Genomic DNA, 25,717 nt, shown 5'->3' with positions numbered 1-25,717 from the left:
AATATGTTCATTAGTTGGAAATAGCGGACTGTATTCTTTGCCTTATTTACTAAGTCTTCTGGAAGTTGGAGGTGGTAGGCTACCAAACTTGGATTCAAATCCTCTCTGACTGTGATAATACAATTATGAGCATAGCAGTAGTAACAGTGGCTCTGTATGGAATCCTGACCAGTGCAGGGCACTGTGCTATGTGCTTTCCAAATACAGTGCCATTGAGCCATCCAAGGATGCTGTAAAATTGATGTGGCCCTTCCATTTTACAGATTGGGAAGGCAAGGCTTTGAAGAGTGGGCAAGTTTTCTTCTGCTCAGCTCCGAAGCTAAAGAATGTGCCCTTAATCACTAGGCTCTGTCTCATTTCACTGGAACAATCTTGAGAAGTAATTTCTTCACATGACATTTCGTCTCGTATGGGTGTATTGACTCCACCTTACACGGTGGTTTGGAAGTATTGACACAATGGCTGTGAGATACTCCGCACAGAAAGGGCACTATGTAAAGTGTTCTTGTCTTTTACTTTCCTGTGTTCCCATAAGAGCTGTAAATCTGGATGGCAAGAAGGAGGAAAACAAAAATACCTAGGTTATGTCGCTCCACCCAAACCTCTAAAATTCAGGGGTTTGAATCTGTTATTTCCTTAACAGGTTCTGGAGTCATTGAAAGCATTTAGGAAAGATAATGGCCAGACTGACTGGGCTAAGTTATGGCGTAGACAAGCCTTTTAAAACTTAATAGGTAGGATTATATGCAAATCTAATTCTTTTTACTCCAGTGAGTTCCAGGAATCATTTGTTGGGTTTTGCTTTGTTTTTGTTATAGACAAACTTACTTAGGGGAAGGGCCATATAAGCCCTTCAGTTTCTCAGTTATCCAAAGTTTGGATTTTGAGATGTCAGCGCTCCTTAAAGTAAGGAAAGTATAGTATCTTCCCTGTCACACTTTTTTTTTTCCTTTTCACCATGTGGATTTTCTATTTCTATTTTGAAGTTCCTTTTTTTGGTAGTGTCTCTGCGTGTCTGGTACTGTGTAGAACATTAGAACACACAACCTGAGGAGAGAAGCGATGTAGTTAGCGTGACCCCAGAAATGACTGTCCAGAATGTGACACTTGAGACAGAGAAGGAATGTCCTGTTATTAAGAATGAGTCCGAGGGGCGCCTGGGTGGCGCAGTCGGTTAAGCGTCCGACTTCAGCCAGGTCACGATCTCGCGGTCCGTGAGTTCGAGCCCCACGTCGGGCTCTCTGGGCTGATGGCTCAGAGCCTGGAGCCTGTTTCCCATTCTGTGTCTCCCTCTCTCTCTGCCCCTCCCCCGTTCATCCTCTGTCTCGCTCTGTCTCAAAAATAAATAAAAAACGTTGAAAAAAAAAAAAAAAAAGAATGAGTCCGGGACAGAAAGCTTCAACTGGACTGTCCCAGATCAAGCAGAACATGTATGCTTACCCTAGGCAGATTCTCCATGTCCAAAGACTGGACTTCACACCCAGAGTCCTTTAGTCCAGGTCCTGGGCTGTTTCTGTCTCCTTATGCAATTGTTAACAAAGTCAGGGCAAGTCATGTTTACATCCTCAAATCGTCGTAACTAAGACATGAGTTAATGATGAAAACATGAGTCAAATTTCATGTTGTCAAAACCAGCAATAATTTATTTTCCCTATGGATCAAATAGTTCCTATTGGGCCTTCACCAAAAAACAAAAGTTATGATAACTAAGATAAATTACTTTTTCTGCCCACCTGCTGTGTAGATTGACAGTGATTTCATCTAGTAACAATTGAGATGGCTCTGATATAGCGGAGGGGACAGATACGCTTGATAGTAGCATCAATATGATTTTTGAAACTCGTGTTTGTGGACACAAAGCTCTTGGTGCTCAAAATAAATATAGCTGTTATTGATGGACTTCCTTAGTTTCTCCTATTGTTAATTTACAGACATGCATGCATGCATACACACACACACAGGTTAAAAGAAAAAGTGCTCAAATTTCTCTTTCAAGAACTAATTGCCTTTGGTCCGAAATCTATAATGGCTTCTTAACAACTGCTATGCACTATTGGATGAATTTGTATGCAATTGAAGCCGTTAAAAAAAAAAGAACCAAGACTGTAATAGTCAACAGACTGGACCAACAAGGAGTTGGGGAGACATTAAAGGAAATTCCAAACCCAGTAGACCATAGCTGTCACAGCCATGTGGGTAGACACTTTTGCCAGTGAGGAGACAAGATGTAACAACTCCTTTGGTCATGTCATGGCCTAATTACACACTTCTCAGGTTGCAGATCATTGACTTGATAGGCCACAAAGAAGCAAATAAAACCTATGCTATAGTAGCATCATCAGGATCCTTCAGCTGTGAAGGGTTTCGAGACAGGTGAGAAAGCCTGGTACTTTCTGGAGGCAGGTCAGAAACTTCCAAGGAGAATGGGTACACGGAGACTCTGGAGGAGCCCTTTCCACAGCAAATAACAGAGCTCCTCATGGAAGACAGCTTCCCAGTCAAGGAGAAGGAAATACACACACAATAGAATCTTAGTTCATGAATGTGACAAACATTGAACACTCTGTACTTCTTTGCTTTTTTTTTTTTTTTTTTTTTGTCTTTTTTGTCCCTGTGTAATACACTATAAGCTGTCTTTTAGGGTAAGAGGGAACTTTTCACTAAAAATTTCTAGTATTTCCTTTAAAGTTATCGAAACAAGTTCTGAGAAAGTTTAAATTTTTTCCCAGTAGAACTGATTTCTGTTTAAATGTGGCCTCTGTGCTGTTTCCATATTTGTGCGCAGTACGTGCATGTGAACAGTCATTGTACAGAAATAAATGATTTCTCATGATTTTCTCCCTGGCGTGAATCACAGTGATTGATTCCTCTGGAATTAAATTCTCCTCAAAACCATAGTGTAGTTCACACTTAATTAACACAAAACGTTTAGAGTAGGGACCACTATCAGGAATTAGAGACACGGTAGTTTGGAGGTGAATGCTTGAGGGAATCTCCGTAAGGAGTAACTAACTCATCAATTTTGTCATTGTTCCTGGGCTTATTCTTGCCACATTAGGATGTGTGAATGTTTGAATAGATCAATAGATTGTGGAGAGATGAGACATAATCAAAGCTCAACACCCTTTTCCCTTAATTATCGTAATCACTTAAATTGAAATGCTTTGGACTTGAGATTATAGAAATACACCAAACATCTGATAACCTGCATCAGCACTTTGCACTGCGTTTGTAGGCTCAGAATGCCTTTACAAAGAAAACCATGATTGTTGGATGCTTCGATCAGCCTCTCAATCTCCATCTCTGTTCATGGTCCACTTTTGTAATTTGAAGTTATAAACTGCATTAAAAGATGAGGGACATGTTTTCTTCACCGTTTCTGCATAGGTAGAGGGTGTGTGGGTTACATTTAGTTAGTAGGATATGAGCTCAGGTGGTCAGGTGGGTGCATGTTAAACATGCATCCCGGACACTATCAGCTGCATAGCCTTCCCGGAATGATGGATTGTTTCTCTGCTATTCTTTAAATTATTGTCTTCAGTTTCTCTATCTCAAAATTAAACAATGGAGAAAGAGTGATCGCCTTAGTCTATTCTGAAATTTTAAGATTGGAGTGGCTCATTGTGAGGGTCCCAAGAGCCCTGCAAAGCATGGTTCCCACACCAACCCAGTTGGCCTCACCAGGAGCTTGTGGGGAATGTAGAATCTCAAACCCACCCCAGCCCTGTTGTGTCAGAATCTGTACCTTCAAGATCCCCGGGTGGTTTGGATGACATTTGAGAAGCACCCCCATAGAGGGCAAGCTTCAGTGCTACCCCCTATGCAGCAAATAAGGTTGACATTCTACAAAGCTTGAAGCATGTAGGAGAATTTGTCTTAGCAAATTGTTGGTTTGTAGTCATTTCCCTACTTTCCCTTCCTCAGTGAGAAAATAAGAACCATCCATCGTTGGAGGTCCCTTGCAATCCATCCTGAGGGAACTCCCCCTCCCCCAACTAGTCTAGGGCCACGATCGATCATTTTCTTTACCCTAAAGATTTCTGGATAACACAAATGATTTCATGCTAGTATTTTCTCATTGACTGTGTAATAACCTCAGGCTGATGTAAACCATACCCTGGAAAAATCCCACCGGATTCCTCTTCCCTTTACTGAGCCTCAGTTTTCTCATTTGCTAAATGGAGACCATCATACCAGTTACAGTCAAAAGGAGATGAAGGTGAACATTACTTCATAAACTACAGGAGGTGGTGAAAATGAGTGGGGTTTTCAATAGCTCAACTGTTCATTGACAGATATTTTAGAGTATAAGGTATTACTTGAAAGCACTGACTATATCCAGACCAGAGCAAACAAAATTAAATCCACTTGAAAGTGGGAGTCATTTTTAGATGAGGCTCTAATACCCCTGTAACACTAACATTCTGGGAACCTGTGCCTTACTCAGCTGCCCACAACTTAGAAATTGTCTGCTCAGGATTTGAGGCAAAGTCTTTTGTAATCACTGTACCTACTTTGAGGCATGCATTAGCAAATCTTTGCTGTTCATCTGTAGCATATGATCAGGGATTTAGATTTAGGCTAACATTACTTACTACAGAGATAATACAGGCAAGCTAAGGGACCTGTTTGATCCCCAGCTGCCTCATCTTTAAAGTGGGGCTATTGAGTGATGCCTGCCTGATTGGGTTGTTGTTGAATTAGTGTGGTCATGAGCAGAGAGCTCCTTAAGTAGCACCTGACACTAAAGGACACTCAGGATGGGATATTCCCATTAACATCACTAAACGATGGGTGTATTTTGTTTTGTTCCTGTGGGAGCAAGTTTTCTGGCTTAGAAGAATATTTTGACCATGGAGCGTTTTATTTTTAAATCTTGACTTCCATTTTAGAAATATCAAAATAGGGATACCTAAAATGTGCTAAGGGAGTAGATCTTAAGTGTTCTCACCACACACAAAAAGTAACAATACGAAATGATGGATATGTTGATTAGCTTGACTGTGATGATCATTTCATAATATGTACATATATTAAATCATCTCTCTAAAATTTTTTTTTTCAACGTTTATTTATTTTTTTGGGACAGAGAGAGACAGAGCATGAACGGGGGAGGGGCAGAGAGAGAGGGAGACACAGAATCAGAAACAGGCTCCAGGCTCTGAGCCATCAGCCCAGAGCCTGACGCGGGGCTCGAACTCACGGACCGTGAGATCGTGACCTGGCTGAAGTCGGACGCTTAACCGACTGCGCCACCCAGGCGCCCCAAATCATCTCTTTCAAAAAGTACATCCTACAACCCAATTATATTCAGTTTTCTTTTTTAAGTTTATCTATTTATTTTGAGACAGAGCGCAAGTAGGGGAGGGGCAGAGAGAGAGTGAGTCCCAAGCAGGCTCCACACTGTCGTGCAAAGCCCAATGTGGGGCTTAAACTCATGAACTGTGAGATCATAATCTGGGCCAAAGTCAGATGTTTAAGTGACTGAACCACCCCAGCACCCCATATATTAATTTTTATTTGTCGACCATACCTCAGTAAAACTTGGGGAAAAATAATTTGGGCCAAAAAAAAAAATTCTGAAGGAAGAAGCCACTGGACCCGTGAGATCAAACAGCCTGTTTTTCTGTTCATCTGTCTCTTTTCTGTCTATGGAGGAGTCCAGGCTACCAGGGACATGTCAGCTTTGTAGGAAAAGTGACCGGTTCCTGTGGCATAAACCTAGCCCCCACATCACCACTGCTTTAGATTTCTGTGCAACCAGTTTGTCTACAGAGACTTACTTTTCAAAAACTGAAACGAAATCTGCCTCTGTTGCTCTTTTCGCATTGCCACTGGTGAGAGCTCCAGTATCTGGGGGTGGTCGTGGGGTATCAGAATCCCCTGGGGATTTGGAAGGTTCTGGACCTTTCCACCACCGCACTCACTCCATTGTGCACATAACTCATAGGTGGGCGCAGACCTTCTCAGTGTGGCCTCTCCAGCCTCCAGAGCCTCAGCCCCAATACCATGTGCTCCTGCCCACCTCACTAAGCGCGGGACTCCTCTCCTCTACAGGACAGCTGCTTCCCCATGAGAACACACATAGCTGTTCCCAGAACTGGCCAGACCCATTTCCAACCCTGCATCAGAAAGTCGATCTCTTTTAGGAGCTCCTCTGTGTCCCTCTCATCTTCTGGAAGACAAGGTTGGACCTTGTCTTCCCGGAGGCACCTGTAACCTCAAAGGGCTGTTCACTGTCCCCCTTTTGGCCTAAAACTGTGAAAGCCCCGCACTCAAAAACACAAATGCCTTTTCTCTTTGGGGAGAGAAGACAGCTATCCTTCATGAGTTCGCACAGCCAAAAAAAATAAATGGTAGTTTACCCACAAATGAAGTGCTTTCACATTCATGCTCTCATCATAGTGCAAAAAAATAAAACAAATCTAAGGGAGGCCTGTGCTATTTTTGTCCCCATTTTCCAGATGAGGAAACTGAGGCCCAGGAAGGTGACAGGGCAGGGCTTCCAGATTCACCGTTTGTTCTCTTTTACCTGAGAAAAAAAGTAGTGGGAGCTGAGGAGATTGCTCACGTTTGGAGAAACTAAAATTCCGGAAGTGACTACTCTCGGGGTCTCCAGGGAGTGGGCACGCACTTGGATTTGAATTTCTTAAACCCACAAGTTTTGGACGGAACATTCAAATTGAGGATAGATCCAGAGCAGTCAGCCTCCTTTCCCAAGTAAACTTTATTTTTCCAAATGTGCTCAATGTTAGCAGTAGCAACTGCAACTGAATGAAATGATTCTAAGTGTATGTTAAAGGGAAATGTTTTCCCTTTTAAGATGAGAAGGATCGGGAGAGACCCTTTCAGAGGATTCTACAGTCAATCTGTTTGTTTGCTTGCTGCTTTGTCTGTTTACACCCCATCTCATTCTACAGCTTGCCACCGCCTCTCCCAGTACATGTGATTCAATACTGAAACATGAATAGAAATAACGACAGGGCAGTGAAAAATATAAATTTGAATGGGCTTTTTATAATTGTAGAGTTTTAGAACTGAGTCGGGGGAAGGGAGGTAAAATACTGATGGCAAATGTGTAAAATTGAAATATAAATTAGGTTATGAGCTTCCAGACAGCCAAGCCCAATACAGATGCTGCACAGTGATTTAAAGGCCAGGAGCACAAGGTCCCATCCCTTTGGCTTAGCTGGGTGTCTGGCAGGTAGCAAACCCTCATGAACCATCTGAGAATTCAGTGAACAAGAGGAGTGAGCTATTCAGTAAAGCCGGCAAAAAGAATTTTAATGGAAGCACCTTATTTCTGCATGTTATGTGCAACTATTCAGAAGACATTCCTGGCTGGATTCCATATGACCCTTCCAGCAACTTCTTAATATGAACAGGAAGAATTCCTGATTAGTGTGTGTTTCTACCTTAATCCCACATGTCTAAAAGGAGGCATCGTGGTAAGCACAGCACAGTTGTAAAAAATTAATAAGTAATATATTAAACAATATATATAATTATTATAATAATATAATTTCCAAAAACTAAAATATCAGCAATTAAAAATGTGGCTGTCAGCACTAGTGCTGTTTAATTGAAAAACCAGAGGACACAGCTCTCTTCCCTGCAGAGTCAGGGCACTTAAGTTCAAAGAAATAGTCATACAGTGAAATGTCAGTTCTCAGTGCTGGCCGACACTTGGGATCACCAGAGTGGCTTTTCGGGAATACCTGGGCCTGGGAATTACTCTCAAAGATTCTGACATAAAAAGATTGGGAAATGGACCTGGTCATTAGTATTTTATTTTTAAAAAATTATATATACAGCATTAAGATACTCTGCCTTACAACCAACAGGTGCCCAGAATCTACAGATAGAATTAATTTGACTTTGTGCCACTGCTGTCTTGGGACATCTTGACTGCTATCTGCCAGAGTTGAAGGTTGAAGACTAACTTCTAGGCCCTAGGGAATTTGCACTAGATAGCCTTGGAGGGTTTTAATCACATGTAAGTGTGTGTGTGTGTGTGTGTGTGTGTGTGTGTGTGGGCGTGGGCTTGCTAGCTTCCATATTCATAGCACTAAGATACTAGAAGAAGACTGCCATGAGTGATAATCCACCCAGAGTTTTGCATAACAATAGTGACATGACAGAATTAAAAGGCCAAAGAATGAGAAGTGACCAGAATTTCCAACAGTAAAACTTAACACCAGTGTTCTTTGATGGGAGAACATTTCCTGTCTGCCCTCCCTCCTCCCCTGCCTGTGCCCCAACCTTTACTCTGTCTCCATACCTAGCTTCTCACATTCCCTCCAGCAATACTGGCTGGCTACTATTTTAATTTGACTCTTAGAGTTCAGCCGTGGGTAATTTTTAGAAGAAAGAAAATTACAGACAGATGAGATTTCGCCTAAGAAGAAAAGTGGGGTAGAAGGATGATATGGCAGGTCACAGGACTAATTTAAATGTACCACCAGCTGAGTCAGATGCAGAGTCTAGATGGTTGGTCTATGAAAACCATCGTAAAACATAATGAAGTCTGGTGATAGAATGAAAAAGAAAGACCATGGCCCGTGTCATTCCACATTGCAAGTTGCTAAAGCAGAATATAATTATCCCTCTCAAACTTCAATTAACATCATATTCAGAGGAGAATCCAGATTCTCTGTTATTTTGTCAGTAGGAATGAAAGGTTCAGGACAGTTTCAGGAGGTTCCTCCGTAGAGACGTTTCACTTCACTGCTGACTCAGCACCCCAACATGGGTGCCCCTCAGCACAATCTTAGTGAAGAAGAGCTGGGGTCTTGAGGCAACCCAGCTGTGTTCAGATTTCACCTCCACCAACTTGCACATGGTCATGACCTACACCTCCACTTCCTCATCTATAAAGACTGGGATAGGAAGAGGGGGTGTAGAGAAAATTAAATCAGTTAATACATAGATACAGGGCTTGGCCACCTCCTGTCATGGATAAGTATTCCATCGACATCAGGTCACTGGCTCTTTGACACCAACACTCCAAAGAGCCGAGACGAATGTAGCCTTCTTCCTCGTGCTCAGCAATCAACCGTTTCATTCTTTTTCCTAAATTAGTAATCCTCCCTCCTCCCACAAAGCCTCCCCCTGTCAATCTTCCTGGGAGAGTAGGAAGATTTCTGAAATGAAAATGGGACTGAACTTGCAGGAAATTTCTCAGCAATGTTTCCAGATGTCCCCATGGTAAGAATTACCTGGAATGATGATTCTCTTCCAGGAGCACCAGACACTTAGGACTGGTGAATGGGTCCCCAGAGCTTGTCAGTAACCAGGCCTGGGTTCTCACCAAATGGACAGATGTTCACATCTCTTTCCTGGAAGTTCTGATTCAGGGGGTCCGGGCTGAAACCCAGACGTCTATTTTTAGCATTTATATTTTAGCACTCTAATTAATTCTTATCTTCAGGGAAGTTTGAGAAATTCTGCAGTAGAGAGAGGGTTCAAAAATAGAAAGGAATCCTAGGTGAAAAAATTGGTAAAGAGAATTAGATGCAGACTCAGAAGGCAAGTGGAAAGACCCAGCAAAGATCCTCTTGAGTTTGTTCATGGAAGATACTGAAATAAGAGAAACACGGGAGGAATCAGATACAGAGAGCATGACATTGTGGCAACCGTTAGACCACCTTCGCTTTCAGAAATGAGGTTCTTTCTTTATTAGTTTTTTAAGAATAGTTGGGGATATATATATATATATTTAAATTTTAGAGAGGTAAGGAGGGGAAAGGGGAGAGGGAGGTAAAGAGAAAAGGGGGGGGAAGGGGGCAGGGGGAGAGAGAGAGAATCTTAACCAGGCCCACACTCGGCACAGAATCCTACATTAACTGCTGAATATTTCCTAAACTACCTCATTCCACATTCTGCCCCAGACCAATTAGGCTAGGACCACAGGAGAAGGGCCTGGGCTTTCCCGTTATTTTCACCTCTCCCTGTGAGTCTAAGGAACTAGACTTAACCATTCAGCTAGACAAGTGGCCCTCAGCCTTGGCTTGTATGAGAGTTACCTGGAGCTCTTTAGAAACTACAAACACCCAAGACCCACTCACAGAGATTCCCATATAACCGGTCTTAGGTGTAGCATGATCACTGAGAATTTTAGAAGGGCACCAAGTGTTTTTACAGTGTGCAGCCAAGGCTGAGAACCACTTGGCCAGACTTTATCCTCTATAACCAGTTTTCTGAAAATCAGGGGCAGCTGCTCTTGAAGTTTAAATTCTTTGGTCTGTGTTGAGAGTGCAGAGCAGACTAGGAGTAGCATGGGGGTCAAGACCCATGCCAGTCTCCTCTCTCCTCCTGAGAGGTGAGCCCACCAACACTGTCCAGAGTGCACATGCACTGCTTTGGTCATTTAGTTTGCCCTGCCCTTGCTTGGGGGTAGCAGATTGCCCAGCTACATTGTTAATCTTTTTGATCATACCTCTCTCTGGTCATTTGGGGTAAATGATTCCACTGAGAGGGTCATGGATGATCCACATATGGGGCTGAGAGAGATGGTTTTTGTCTTAAAGGTCAAGTGGGGAGAGACAGAACTGTATATCAAAATTGCCTAACAGTGGACAGAGACATCACCATGAAACCTATCCCTTATAATTCTATCCAGATTCCTCTGTTGGCCTCCCATGTGGGCCACATTGGCCTGATATCCCTCCCCAGGCTATTATTTGGCAGACATCTCCTTTTGTACTTATAATCAGTGTAGCGGGAGGGCTGATCATGCAGGTTGACTCCATGGAATTAATGAGCTCCATAAAAAGGCAGTTTTCTGAAATGGATGTAGTGGGATTGTTTGCGTGGAATTAAAAGAAAATAAATAGCAATAGAGAACTGATACATCCAAATAACTATTTTGCAAATACGTTTTAATAATTCCTTTTTGGTACTGCCGCAGAGTCCATGATATATCCCTTAAAATATCACTACTGGGGCGCCTGGGTGGCGCAGTCGGTTAAGCGTCCGACTTCAGCCAGGTCACGATCTCGCGGTCCGTGAGTTCGAGCCCCGCGTCAGGCTCTGGGCTGATGGCTCAGAGCCTGGAGCCTGTTTCTGATTCTGTGTCTCCCTCTCTCTCTGCCCCTCCCCCGTTCATGCTCTGTCTCTCTCTGTCCCAAAAAAATAAATAAACGTTGAAAAAAAAAATTTTTTTTTAAATATCACTACTGGCAATAACTTTATGCTTTGATGTAGATTTGATTTGATAGTCGGCCATCTTCTGAGCCAACTCTCCGAGTCATACCCTTTGTTCAGAGATTTTTCTCAGGAATCCTAGAGACACTCTAAAAAAATTCAAGATATATAGGTTGCCCGAGAGAGAGAGCGAGCGAGCAAGCTTGGGGTGGGGAGGAGAGGGAGAGGAAAAAGGAAGGAAGGGAATGGAGAAATAGTAGCATTATTTTTAAGAGTACGTGTATCGTAGGGCGCCTGGGTGGCTTAGTTGGTTGAGCGTCCAACTTCGGCTCAGGTCACGATCTCACGGTCCGTGAGTTTGAGCCCCGTGTTAGGCTCTCTTCTGACAGCTCAGAGCCTGGAACCTGCTTCAGGTTCTGTGTGTGTGTGTGTCTCTCTCTCTCAAAATAAATATGCATTAACAAAAATTAAGACAAAAAAAAAAAAAAGAATGTATCATGTCCCAAGTAAGAGTGCTGTGAAACACAACTATCATATGTTCTAAAATTCTGGTACAATTAAAGACAAAGGTCTGATGTCTTTGTAAATATACTGGTAGGTTGTGTTCTTAAAACTTTTTCCTTCTTCAGTCAATCACCATTGTATATCTGTGTTGGTTGCCTCTTGTGGTTCTCCTAATGTCTGGCAGGAGGGACAGTTCTGTAGGGAAAATGCAGAAGTGAGATACAAGGTGGCAGAGTATTCTGGGATGATAGGGTCTGAATTGGATAGAACCATCTCACTAACAAGGCCCACCCTATAGTTGAGGAATGGCTATACCAAAGAGTTTGCGCCTTTGGATGCACCAGGCTGCCGCTCTTGGTAATAAAGTGTTATTCTTGTGAGCATACTATGAACAGAAGTCCTTCCAAGGGCTTGTTTGGTCCATACACATATGAATTTCATGCATGCAATTTGAGCTGCCCATATTGTGTTCCCCCTTGAGGCATTCAGAGGTGAACAAGTGAAAACAAATATTCAAGCCCAAATATCTTCATTTTCAGGGATATTAATTGTACTGCTCCTCAAACCTCAGAAATTTGAAGCCAGGTATTGGTGGGGCTCAAAAAGTCTGTGTCCAAGCAGAAAGAGAGCAAAAATCCAGTGACACTAACGTTCTTATTCTTTTAAGAGAAGTGATAAATGAACTTGGCTGTGACTTTTGTTATATGGAAGAAAGACATAAGAAATACTATTTTCAGAGCATGTATAATTTTGTTTAGATTTCATTGGTGTGGAAATAGCTAGAATTTTCAAGTGAATGCCAAATTCTAGTGAATTTTCCAGTGGTAGCTCTATTTATATTTCAGAGTGTACCTCTTGCAAAAGTAAAACTTTCTTAAGGTGTTTTAAGAAATGCTCAATCACTAGGTACTTTTTGGAATCATTAAAACATTTGAAGAAGACCAATCAAAGACCCCAAAAATGCATTTAATCTTGCTTCTTAATGATTCATACACTACAGAAAAATCTAACAAACGAGAACCAGAAGGCTCTATCCTACTGCTTCTGAGGCATTTAAGATCCCAGCTAATCTCATTGGGGCATTTTTATAATCTGCCTCCCACAGACGTTCTCATTTCTAGAGAAATAAACAGTGTGTCTGAATTAGAACACATTTCATTGTGAAAATGCCACAGTTGGAAACATCTTAAGAGAGTTTTATCATCTTCCTGGATTTACTAAATCAAAGTAAAATAGCATTTTCCATTTTAATTTTCTTTTAAACACTGCATCATTAAAAATAATTTGGTGAGATGGGATGTACTCCAATAGAGGAATTCTCTTACGTTCTTTGTGTAGCCAGCCTAGTTTGGTGAGGAAATTATTATCTATAACATGAGACCATATAACCATTCTCTTCTGAAATGACAGCAATTTCTTTTTCTTTCCTTTAAAATTTTTTTGATATTATACTACAATAATAAAGTCTGGAATTTTACGATTTTTCGTAGCTAGCTGCAGTACCCCATTTTTCCTAATGGACAGTCTGTATTTTCTTTAAATGTAATTTGCATTTAGTGTAGAAATTCCAAGCGCAGTTTGAAATGCCCTGGCCTTAGAAACATATCCTTGCGTGACGTGCTGGTAACACTCAGTACTCCTATGTCAGTGCTATAGTGTGTAGACACACACCCCACCCCCGTTCTCACATCACCCCTGATTCCACTGGTGAGGCCCCCCGCATGCCTGGCTCATGATCCTTCTAAACTCTCCCAAGTCCTAGCCATACCAACACTTTCCCTTGCAACATCCATTCGAACACAGTGCCCTCCCTCCCCGCATCTGAATACATCTACCCAGTTGGCAGAGAGCACATTTCTCCCTGAGCGAGCAGTATTGTGAATTTTATCTTCTCTTCCAGAAATCAGTTCGTCTTCGTTGCAGCAGATGAAATTTCTTGTAACACCTCTGCAGGTAACAAACATTGCTACTTCTTGACGCATCCATCCAAGTCTCAATATTCTTTCTTTCTTTTTTTTTTTTTTTTCCTTCACATGCTGCAATTGGTCACTCTAGAAAGTTGAGTTGAAAAAAAACAAAAACAAAGTCCATATATCTTTGGAGTATAGCTGAAGCCTTGAGCCTCTGTTGTCTAAAAAGACACTAGGCGCTTTGCTAACTTGGGTACTTTATTTCCAGTTTTAATAGTACATGATCTAGAAAAGTAAGACTGTGTTGGATGAAGCCACAATGCAATCTTACGGTATAAACACTTATGTTAAAATGCTGAAAGGGGAGTCTAGGGATGCACATGTGTGACTTGTATGTTTTTTGACATATTTTATATGGGTTCACACAGATGTGTATGTGAATTATACTGATCTGTATTGAATGACTGGTTATATATCATAGACCCTAAAAGACGGACTCTGTATAGCTAGAGGCATTGGGGAATACAATTATCTCCATCTCATAAGAAGGGGATCTTCATTCTATGAATCAAAGATCCCCTGTCTCCTTTCTTGTAAAACCTATTACAAGTAGCAGGATTTAGAGAGACAAAGTCTTCTGCTTTTGAAATCAGGGCATTGGCAAATGGAAATCGCACAGTTGCATGATGTGTCCATCAAAATCACACCTGTCTTTCTGCTTTGATGTGGTTCAGAAGAGTTATGTTTGGATTTTCATTAGCTTGGAATTACTTGATTAAATGTCAAGATAGGTGAGTGCTAACAGATTCTTTGTTTTGTTTTGTTTCGTTTTTTGTTTGGTTTCATTTGCTTTTAAGCCTAAACTACGACCAAAACAATTACTAGGAGATCTTCCCAATATGTGGCTTCTAGCCAACAAGGGAGGACTGTACAGCTTATTAGCATGTAGTTGAGTATGACGTGACCTTCAAAGCCTATATTAAACAGAGCCTTGCAAATAGACATTCATCTGTTCCAATCACATTTTATCGATGGAGCAGTAAATGCAAGCTTGCTTGCTAACGCTTCCCTCCCTACTTACAGTCTTTGGTGAGAAGAAACTAAATTAATGGAAGGGCAGATTGCTAGGAACATGTCCCTAGCCCCGTCTGTCCTAAAAGGCAAGGCTTCTTTCATTGATAAGGGTCCGTGTCAATATTTTTAATGGCGGAAAGTCTTAACCTGGGAGTTCATGAGGTATGCATGTTCATATTTTAAAGTGACAGCTTACTCCATTTCTATCAAACCCCTTGGATAAAGGCTCTTCTATTTTCCTTCCTCGACCCCTACCCTCCAACATCTGTTCCCCCCCCGCGAGCGGTGGTGACATCCCTAACGCATCACTAATACTTAATAGTAGAAGGGGGGGTGGGATACTTGTGTAGCTGGACGTGGTGGGGAATGTTCCTGGGATGCAAGAGACATTTCACATTTTCAAAACCTTGCAAAGGGAGCATGCGTCCGGAGGGGTAACCGACTGGGGGTGGGGAAGGGATGTTGGTTTAAACTGCTAACAGATGTCACGTGTGGAGAGGCTGTCTTCCACAGCCTCTACGTATCCTGTTAAAATGCATGCATGTTCCGGTGTGTCTCAGGTTATATTTTGACATCACAGATCACACACTGCAAAGTTACAGCCTCAGAGGTAGATATCGATTTCGTCCCGTGCCTTAACAAACCCTGCCTTGTAAGCAAGTGGTCCACATACACTATTGCTGAAAGAGGCGGCAGATAATGAAAGTTTGCCTGGGTAGACCGAGTGTGTTCACCTTACCTTATCTGATTTAGGATGGCTCTTCAGTAAATTCTTAATGAATTGCTATTGATCAGATTTCAAATTGAGAGAGATATCCCTGTTGCTTTGATGGCCGTATTAATAATATGTTGCATGCTTCATAAGGTCCCATTTGAAGTCTGAATTCTGAACCAAGCATGAAAAAGGAGACACCCGTATCAATCAAATGTCAAATTATCTCCTAGCCAGTCCTCCCTTCTCATAAAGTGAATATGGAAAAATAGAACCGGTCGGTTACAAAGGTTGTGTACTCATGGTTTCAATGAAGACCCCGAGGGGAGCTCCTCATGTGCCCCCTCCCCCATGCTGGGAAAACCCAGGGCATCCCCATTCTAATCAACAAAACCATCCCCACATGCAGAACACTCCAAAGTGCAGGTCTCTTGAATCCCGGTATCTACTGGATTTCAGCGTTTGACACAAGCCAATTTCTCTCCTTTTAGATGAAGAAAGAAATCAACAAGATGCTTAGAACCTCGGTTCTGAGGGCCTGGTGGATTTTATAACTGAAATTCTTATAAAGATGTGTTATTCTTGCACAGCTGCCTCTCGGGGCAGAGCTGACCGGGTTTGTCTCTGGCTCAGGGTAGAGATGGTGAGGTGAAAATTGCCAGACGGTACTGGCAGCACCGAAGGGTTGTTTCTTCCTGTTTCCAAAGGAAACGTGACGGTTTGTTACTTGGGTCATTTGGAGAGGACGCCAAAATGTTGGTTCTGCTTTGGCTAGCCACGTAGAAGAAACGTTTCTCATTAGCATGTGTGGTTTGTGAGACTGTATTTACATTTATTTTCTTACTCAGTGTCTCCAGCAGTGGTGTTCGTTGTTTTGGTTTGGTTGCTCCTGAAAGATAAGTACCCATGTGGGTGACACTGGCCACTGGCCTTTTGACAACAGCGCTGAACCCTCAGCATACAGTGCCTCCCCACCTTGGACACTCAGCTTCTCATTCTATAGCAATGAGACCCTTTCATGAGTCAGATCCTGTAACAGACTGCAAAAGGGACAAGATGGTTTTCCCTTATTAGACTCAAGGCTGGAAGTGGCCGCTCTGATTCATCAGAACTTTCCCAGGACCGGCTAGTGATTGTAGTAGAAGTAGAATATGGGTCTTGCCCAAGAATGGAGGTCGAAAAGCAAGTTACTTATTTTGGCCGAGCAGCTGGAAATTAATTTCACTTAATTAATATGTATTGAGTCATCATTGTGGATCAGCAACTGTTATGAGCCCTCGGGACATAGCATTAAATAAGCCAAGAGGAGCCCTTCCTTCAAAGAGCCTCCTTGCCCCCTTTATAGTGGAGACCACACCCCCAACATGTAGATGGATAGGCATGGAATATTCTTGCATGTAAGTTAAGTTCTACAACAGCTCTAATGAATCAAAGAGCAGAGGGGTGGACCGAAAATAGGATGAAATGCTACCTTAGGTTCAGTGATCACAGAAGATCTGAGAGGGTGACATTTGAACGGGGACCTGAATCTAGTGAGGGTGCAGCCAGGAACGTAACTGTGGAACGGTAAGCATTTCAGGCTGAATGGGCAGCATGTATCAGGGCCATGTGGGTGAGACATGCCAGAGGTGGCCAGGCCCAGCAAGATGTACAGTATAAGGACAAGTAACAGCTTTGGAGATAAAATCAGGAAGACAAACAGGGCTCAGGAGAATCAGACGAAACCGTTCAAGATTTAAGTGCGGTAGGAAGGCACTGAAGGGTCACCTGTGATCCGCCTTAATGTTTAAATGGTGAGTTAGACTGCATTGTGGGGAACAGATTACAGGATGGCAAGAGGAGAGAGGGTGCCTGTTGGGAGTGTTTTGCAGCAGTCCAGGGAGGGGTGACAGTGGCTTAGGTTAGGACCGTGGTGAAGGAAGAGCCAAAGTGATAGTCTTCGGGCTGCATTTTGACAGGAGAACAAGTAGCAGAGGGCAGCAGGTGAAAAGCCGATGAGATTGTCTGTGTTAAATGTCCACCCTCTTCCTCTTGTTCCGAGGGTGAGCTAGGTATTTCCATAAGGCGCTAAGGCTTTTTGTCACTACTGATGATGAGTGAGCCCTCAATCCCTGCAGTAGCTGTGCCTCAAATGGACTTTGGTGAATTCTCCAGGGTGTAATGATCACTTCCTGTTGTTCGTTGAGCAAATTCTGTGTGCTAGCAAGCATGATAAATTATATGGATACATACATACCTACATGTGCATGTATGTGCATGTGTAGACATGAACATATGATTTATTACACCAGCTCAGTGAGGTAGAAATCACCCTCATCCTCACTTTGGAGGTAAAAAAGAAAAAAAAAAAATGCTCAGGCCCAGAGAACTTTGGTAACCTGTCACAAAGCACAATGGAATGCCTCTGATGATGAGGTTCTTACCACTAGACCACACTGCCCCCACGTGTTTCTTGTGTTTTGACCTTGGAACATTGACCTTTGCCTCCAGATGGAATTCTCCTACGTTTTTCAGCTGCCCTGTCTTGCTCGTAAAAAGCTAGTATTTGTGAGAGAACATAGTTGTTAACATGTTGAGGGGGCTCAAGGGAACTTGATGGTTCTATAAATGGCTGCTCTGCTCAGTGTTTATTTGACTTGGGCCATCCCCTTCATCAGCAGGTGTGTGTTGAATAGTCTGATGTACAGGGGATTGGTCTGGGTGCAGGGAGCAGCTGCCTTGTCAGGGAACATTCTGTGTATTCCCGGAGATGTCTGTTCCAGGTCACTTCTCCCCAAATCTTTCTTTTGCTGAAAATCAGTGTCTAAGAGTCAACTAACAGGATAATCCATTCCCTGAAAACTACCAGAAACTTGGAACTAGTTGTTTTGGATGCCAGATCCTGGCTCCCAGCTGCCCCCTGCCCAAGAGAGTTTGTGTGAATGCTTGTGTGTTATGGGGTGCAGGTGGAGGCTGGGTCTCCATCCGGTAGCAACTCTTGCCGCCTCCACTGGGCCAGGTACCATCTTAGAGGCATGGAAAGCCAACCTGGGGATACACTCCCAGTTCTTTGTCAGTACTGGACAGTAGATAAGGGTGGAGGTCCGCAAAAAAGCCTTGACCAAATGGTCATCTTCCAACACCATTAAAACCATCCTCTGTAAACAGGCTGCTATGTACCGTATTAAGTAATTACTAGAAGCAAGTGCATGGGCACATGGGGTGGCATCATTCCTTCCTTCCTTCCTTCTATCCCTGCCCAACTTGTGCATGCACATGCTCACACAGGCGCACGCACACACACACACAGCTTCAGATAATATTGAGAAGAAGTTTCCAAATTGGCCATTCCCCTAATTGATCCTTCAGCAAACTTTATCTAATTGTCTTTCCTGCATTTTGGTTATTTGATTATTCAGCAAAGTCGTCATGCAGGAAATTGATTTGTAGTTAATTGGTCTGTTTCCAATAAAATGTGATGTGTATTATAATAGGGGAGTGCAGTGTGTTCGGGAACATATAAACACAGGAACTTAGTAAAAATAATTATAACATTTATTGAGAGCTTGCTGTGCACTAGGCATAGTTCAAAGCTTGTTACAGGCAACAATACCCTATAAAAATAAAACGTCTCTATCAGTTTACTTATAAACATTAAAGATAACCAGATAGCTCTGAATTGGCCTGACTGAGGAAGTTGCTATATCAGTGCAGAATTTGAATTAAAAAAAAAAAATAGAACAGCAATTATCAAACGTTAGACTGCATGAAAATCACCCTTATTACAAATGCAGAATCCCTTTTCTCTTCCCATGCCTCTGCCCCAGAGATTCTGATTTATAGGTCTGGAGAAAGAGCTTGAAAATCTGCACTTTCAAGTTCTGCCAGGTAATTCTAATAGAGGAGCCCTCAGATCACACTTCAGGAACCATAGAACTGATCAGTCAGGAACCTTTCCCCTCTCAATGGTAAGGAAAACATAGGATGGGTTTTTCTAGAGTTGTGTTTTGCAGTATGGTGGCCAATAACTACAGCCCTTGAAATGTGGTGGGTCAAAACAGAGATGAGCTGTAAGTATGAAATACATACTAGATTTGGAAACCGTAGTACAAAAATTATGTAAAATATTTCATTAATAAGCTTTAAGTTGATTACACATTGAAGTGATATTTTAATTAACATCTAAAAATGAGCTGCACCTGTTTCTTTTCACTTTTTCAATGTGGCCACTATAAAATTTAAAATGGCTCATCTTTGGCTCATTATATTTTTATTGGCCAATACCATTCCAGAGCTATATTTTCATTCATTTTGCTCAAATGAATATTGAAAGGGTTTGTGTGCCCCAGGAACTGGCCTCTTAGAAGTGAGGGATACTCACCTGGAATTAAAATATTGTGACAGATAATCTGTATGTTGGCAGTGCTTCCTGACTTTATGTTTCCATTTTGCCTCCAAGTGAGAGTATAATGTGTGTGCGTGGGCGTGCTAGTTGTTCTTGCTGTGCTAGTTAACCTCTTAGAATCCTTGGTCTGCTTACATAGGGTGTGGGGCCTCCGGATGCTTACTTCAGGGGTAGTTTTGACACATGTACGCCATGGACTTTAGTGTTGTGACCCCACCTGGAATAGACAGAAGGCAAAAGCTGTAATCCTAACCATCTTGATAGCATCAATAACTGACACCCATTTGGTTGCTGACTAACTGATAACCCTCATCTCAACTCACTATTGCCTTATACAGTCGATATGGACCATTATTTCCATTCCCAGACAGAGGAAGTGGCCCAGAGAGGAGATAAACTTTCAGAGATTACTCTTTGTGGTTCCCCCAGTAGGTTAAACCCTATCTGGGGCACCATGTTGATTTCCAAGCATGATGGGAAACTCTTAGTGATTTTGGTAGAGCAACTGTCAGGACACAAGGAAGGTGAAACAGCATTTTTAAGAGAAAGATGGCCTTGAGCTTGGCATTAAAGAGAGTGTGGCTCTGGGTCTTTGGCCAAGAGCAGGATTTACTGTGTCTTCTCCACTCCCAGGTAGTGGCTGCTACTCTGCTCTGATGAATCCAGAATCATGGTTACGATCTCAGACCTGTTCTGTTGGGATTCAGAATTGGAAGAGGTTTCTGATTGCATGGACAGGGTACAGAAAGGGTGATACCATCTGATTTGCCATGGGTGGTATGATCTATTTCTCACAGATGTTCTAGGTGTTGGATTTATGTGCATACTTATGTAGACACAGTTTGGATGAGAAAACCATGTGGCTTCCCATTTAGAAGCTAGAGAGCCCATAAGATGCTTTCTTTACTGGTTCTGAGCAAAGAAAACATGAGGCTGAAAACTGTACTAAGTGATTAGTGAAGGTAACCATTTCAAATCCAGGGTAAGGAAGTGAGCGGCAACAGGATTTGGAAATGCCAGAGTCCAATTGAGACAACTCTGTGTTGTTCACTTGGAGAACTTCTTCCATTTCTACTCATGTCCTTTTTTGGAGGTTTTGCTATATTTGAAGTGATTTTCTGGATATTTTGAGTTGTGGGACTGGTTAAGTTCCTCTCTCATGTATCTTGAGACGTTTTTAGAATAAAGCTTGGTCACCCTCCATGGTCTAGGCTAAAGCTAGATATCTTCTGACACCAGTACACATTATGGCAGCCCAGACTGCACAGCCTGTAAGTTGTGGGGTTCTATGATTGGAGAAAGGAGGGCTTGCATGGTACGTGTTTATATGCATGAAAGTGAGAGCCCATTTACCTTAAATCAGGAAGGAATTGGAAGGGCGTTCTGTGACTGCCTTACTCTAGGTTGCATTCTTTCATCTTTTGAAATGAGGAATTTTGTCTGCATCCTTAGCTAACAGAAACCCCACAAGCCAAGGGGACCTATCACATCCTGCAGTCCAAAATCATTAAGGGATTTGTCAGTCTTTCACCTCTTTCAGTAGGACCATGGGATCTTACTGTGTTCTGCTGCATGTTTTTTAGTGATGAGTATGGGATGGGTGAGGTGGAAAGCATAAATGCCCATAAGACTCTATTTTTGAAAATGGATTGATTTGCAGTTGGATCAGGGAAGGAACCATAGCTGGAGCAGAGCTGAGGGATTCCAAAACCCACATGCCTTCCATCAGTCTTTTTCTTCCTCTTCCTGACTGATATCGAGTGTGGCTCCTTTTGCCACTGAGAATTGCCAAGAGCAGAGCATTTTCCCAAATGCAAAGAATGCCTGATCTGAAGCACAAATCCCAGATGCTTTCTCTCAGGATGGGAGGAAAACAACAACTGATTGAATTACACGAGCAACAATGAAAACCAAAGGGCTTTCTTCAAAAAGCCCTTTGGTTTTCATTTGGAAAAGCTCAAGAAAGCAGAGTGATGAAGCAGGATGAACATCGGGGTAGGTGGGGATCCGTCTTCTTGTGCAGGTTAACTTCTGTCTTTCTTCTCACCTGTTGCCTCAGATGCCCAGACTGGGGTGAGCCGTGCAAGGGTCCAGACCTCAGTTGACCCTCCACGGGAAAGTGCAGAGGAACATCCCTTAGCTACACCACTGCTTTCCAAAGGGCAGGCTGTTACACCTACAGGGTTATGGTGTAGTGCTCCCTTTGCATACTGTGTTGCATGGGTTCATTTTCCCTAATGCCTTGTAGACTGTATCTTAGATACATAATTAGGAGGACACTATAGTCCCTAACGGCGATGCAGAGACCCCAGGGGTCAGAATGCATACTCTTTTGGAAGCATACTTTGCAACACTTCTCTGTCACACCTTCTTGCTGCAATTGGGCTGTCCATCAACTGTGAACTCCATCTCTGGGGGAGTTCTTCACTCACCTTTCTGCTCCCCAGGGTTTCCCCAAGCTATCTCTGGGACCAAAGGCATGGAGAAGTGATGCTCCAGGAAGAATAAAGGTCCTAGGGGTATAAAGGCTCTCAACTGAGATAGAGAGTAAAATACAGGCAGTGAAATTAATTAGTGTCCTTCCTATGTCCCTGTAAGAAAATCACTTCACTCTTAGAATGCTGGTGTGGTACCAGCACAGCTCTATTGTATTTCATTAGCATCCCCCTTGTTTCAATGAGATTCAGATGTTAATAATAAGTAATATTTGCATCTCTCAATAGAATTGGCAAAGCACTTCAACCTACACAGTTTGAGTTCCCCATTCAGTGGGCAGCATTACTTGTTTATCTCCAACATAACCTTATGCCCAAATGCAGCAGTTTTAACTACCTCTCTAACTCCTAAATTAGGTAGCGCTTAACTCCAAAAGTATCTGTAGGTTGATTGCTAGAGCTGCACATGATCATATTAGAATAGAATCCTTCCCTTGCCTCTATAGACCCGAGATCTGGGCAGGAGAGAGAGCCTGGCTTGGTGAACTCTGACTCTGATCCCCTGCATCACAATCTCTTGTATCTGTAGAGTGCTTTAAAATGTACCTGGTTTCTTTTCATGCACTTCATCTGTGAAGTAGGCAGGCCTCAAACCCAACAATACCATTTTATGAACAGGAAAATGAGGCTCAGGGAGAACGATTTGCCTAGTCTTTGAGTAAGGACATTGCAAAGGCAGAACTTGACCTTGGGCTTTCTTGTCTCATGCCTTCTCCTCTCCCTAGCACCATGGGTGGCTTCCTGCTTTTCACTTGATGCTAAGGTCAAAAAAAGTAGGTTCATGATGGCATGGCTACAAGCTGTGGTGAAGTCACCAGCAAAGCTGTTATCTCTTACTTCATTGTTTGTTTGGCTTTTCCCTGAAGGATTTTGATGAGCTTGATGGCAACTTGGCCACTGTTCTGTGAACTCTCAGGGGTGATGTGAAATTACACACTCTGTATCTTCAGACTCCCCAGAAACTTTTCTTCTGAGTGTCTTAAGGGTTTTGAATGTCTTTGGGAGCAGCTGACCTGGTATCTTCAGAAAGCCTATCTGGAAGACTTTTTGCTGCTGACACAATACTTCTCTCCTGTTTACTCCTCCCTCTTGCTGCCTTTAGTCACGCAGTGGCATTGGCTTGGCCCCTTGTTCACCTGCACTGTGGCCAGTTCTTTGGCACATGCTGGAGACAAAAAGGCAAACAAAATAGACTTGACGCAACCTTCATGGGGCTGACATTCCTGGGGGGCGGGGGGTGGTAAATAATCAGAGAGGTAAGTAAACAAAATTATTATAGACTTATGTTACATGAAGGGTGGGAAAGTGCCAAGACGGTAAGAAAAGAATTAATTTGCATGTGTTCATGGAGCAGTGATGAGGCCAATGTGCCTGGAGCACAGTGAGCAAGGGGTGGATAGGAAAAGATAAGACAGGATTGAAAGAGGGGCAGGGCAACACATGCAAATTTGGGTTTTATAAACCATTGAAGGGTTTTAAACAGGGAAGTGATGTGTTTAGATTTATATTTAACTAGATGGCTGATGGATGGATAGAATATGATAGAAGTAGATTTGTTAGCTATAGATATAAATGGTTTGTGGTTTGAAGAGGCAAGAGTAGAACCACAGAGACAAGATGTAAGGCTGTTGTGGATTTGCTTCTGATGAAACACTGATGGGTTAGGTTAAAGTGGTGGTAACATGAAGGGAGTAAAGTGGACACATGGAAGATTTCATCTGTAATTTCTGATGGATACATTGTGGGGACACAGAGCGCATCATGACCTGATTGCACCATTGTCTACTTTGGCCAGGGATGGGTGTCATGGAGGGTGAGGATATGTGCAGGTTGGTCGTAACATGGCGGTTGTAAGACATTTTCTCATCACTCCCACTGAGATCCCTGGGAATTGCCATCTTTCCTTTGGGCTGTGCTTAGCCAGTTCTGAGGACATTAGGTTGCTGACGTGCCTGGTATTTCTGCTGCAAGAGTAGTGCTCAAGTCCACGTCTTCCCTAATAACCTTGTGTCTAAATTGTAGTGTCACACAAGGGCGTGTTTAGAAATTAGCATTTGAAAAGAAGCCTCCTTGCTTTCAGTTTGAGCTGACATGGTCCCTTTTCCTCTGTGGAAATGAAATTTATTAATCATAATAAAACCATCGGATTCTGAAGGTAGAGGTCACCCTGAGGAGAAAAGGAGCCTGCTCATTTACGAGGAATAGTTCAGTGCTGCTGTATTTTTCTTCTGCGTTGGAAGAGAATGCTGCCAAATTGTTACCTTGGGTTTTCCACAAAGGTTGAAGCTCTGCCCAGTGTTATAGTCAAAAAAGAATTTACCATTAAAGTATGTGGAGGGCAAGGGTGGGAGCTCTCTTCTCATTGAAAACATTCAGACTGTGGATACGTTATCTCCCCAAAAGAGGAAATTTTTGCCACAGTAAAACCATTCCCCAAATTAAAACAAAAAAATTAATTTCTATAAATGGGCATTTTCACACTCGTCTTGAAGAAATCCCATCAAAATGATGCTTTGTCAGAGCAAGGCTTTTCAGTTTATCTTTGCATTTTATGTCCTGTTCATACAACCAGCTTTCCTGGGTGAAAGTGCATTAAAATAATCCGATTAGCAGTTCCTTTTTTCTCTAGACCAATGACAGACTATCTTCTCACAAAATGAAAATCAGCGTCAGTCATATATCATGTCCTTTGACCCCTGTTCACATCTACTTCTACTTACGTGGGCAGAGGCCCAGCTTTCATGAGGGATCTCCATGAATATACGATTTCTTCAAAAACGTCATCCTTCTTCTGGTTTTAACACACCTTCTGTCTTGGACTTACCTCCATTCTTCCTCCCAGAGACAGAGAGCATTGTTGACTGAAGGTCACCTGATTGAGCCAAATCAATCAAGGGTGTTCCAAAAAATGAAAAGCAAGAGGGGGTTGACGGTTAATTTCCCTGAGAGAATCACCCATTCTTGTCACTGTTTTGGAAGATGAGGAGACCACAGTGTTGAAGCAGAAAGCCTCATGTGAGCTCAGTGCCCTTTGAAACAGGCAGGGTGTGTTTAAGAGTAAGACATTTGTAATGAGAATTTGGTATAATCAAAAAAAAATTTTTTTCTCATTTGAAGAGTTAAAGGTCCTTCACCCCAGCTTCTTCCCATTGTCCCAGGCTCCATGATGTGAGCAACTAAATGAGACCCATCCAGTACATTCTTACCCACCTACCGTGAGAAAGATGACTGGAAGGAAAATGGGGAAGAGATTGGAAAGGAAAGGAATAACAGTAAAGGCAAATGAGACTTTAAAAGTTGAGAGGTGAGCTTAAGGTTGATAATACAGACGTTTATTCCTACCTTGTTCCTTCATTCCTTAAAGCAAAGTCCAAGAGTTACAAGCTGTTGATAATTGGCACAGATCCCGTTTAGTGGCCAGTACGTGCATCCTCCAGCTGCTGTGTTGGTTGGTAATAGCACACAGTTATTGCCTTCTTCAGAGACGTACCCA

At 42.6% G+C, this 25,717-nt stretch overlaps 1 protein-coding gene across 26 annotated transcripts in view; it reads left to right on the top strand.

Moving 5' to 3' along the window:
• The window catches only part of RBFOX1 (RNA binding fox-1 homolog 1), a 2,071,930-nt gene that overhangs the window by 2,040,564 nt on the left and 5,649 nt on the right, over positions 1-25,717 (top strand). For 17 of the 26 annotated variants that reach the window (XM_040458711.1, XM_040458708.1, XM_040458712.1 and 14 more), the window contains one exon: positions 13,550-13,602. The exons of the other annotated variants lie outside the window; for them this stretch is intronic. In XM_040458711.1, the coding sequence (XP_040314645.1) occupies positions 13,550-13,602 (53 nt within the window). The remainder of the gene's footprint in view (positions 1-13,549; positions 13,603-25,717) is intronic. 26 annotated transcript variants of the gene reach the window in all.

The sequence above is a fragment of the Herpailurus yagouaroundi genome, unplaced genomic scaffold (assembly GCF_014898765.1).
Source record: "Herpailurus yagouaroundi ecotype Mexico unplaced genomic scaffold, PumYag 222, whole genome shotgun sequence".
NCBI lineage: Eukaryota > Metazoa > Chordata > Mammalia > Carnivora > Felidae > Herpailurus > Herpailurus yagouaroundi.
This window is presented reverse-complemented; position numbering and strand designations above follow the sequence as displayed.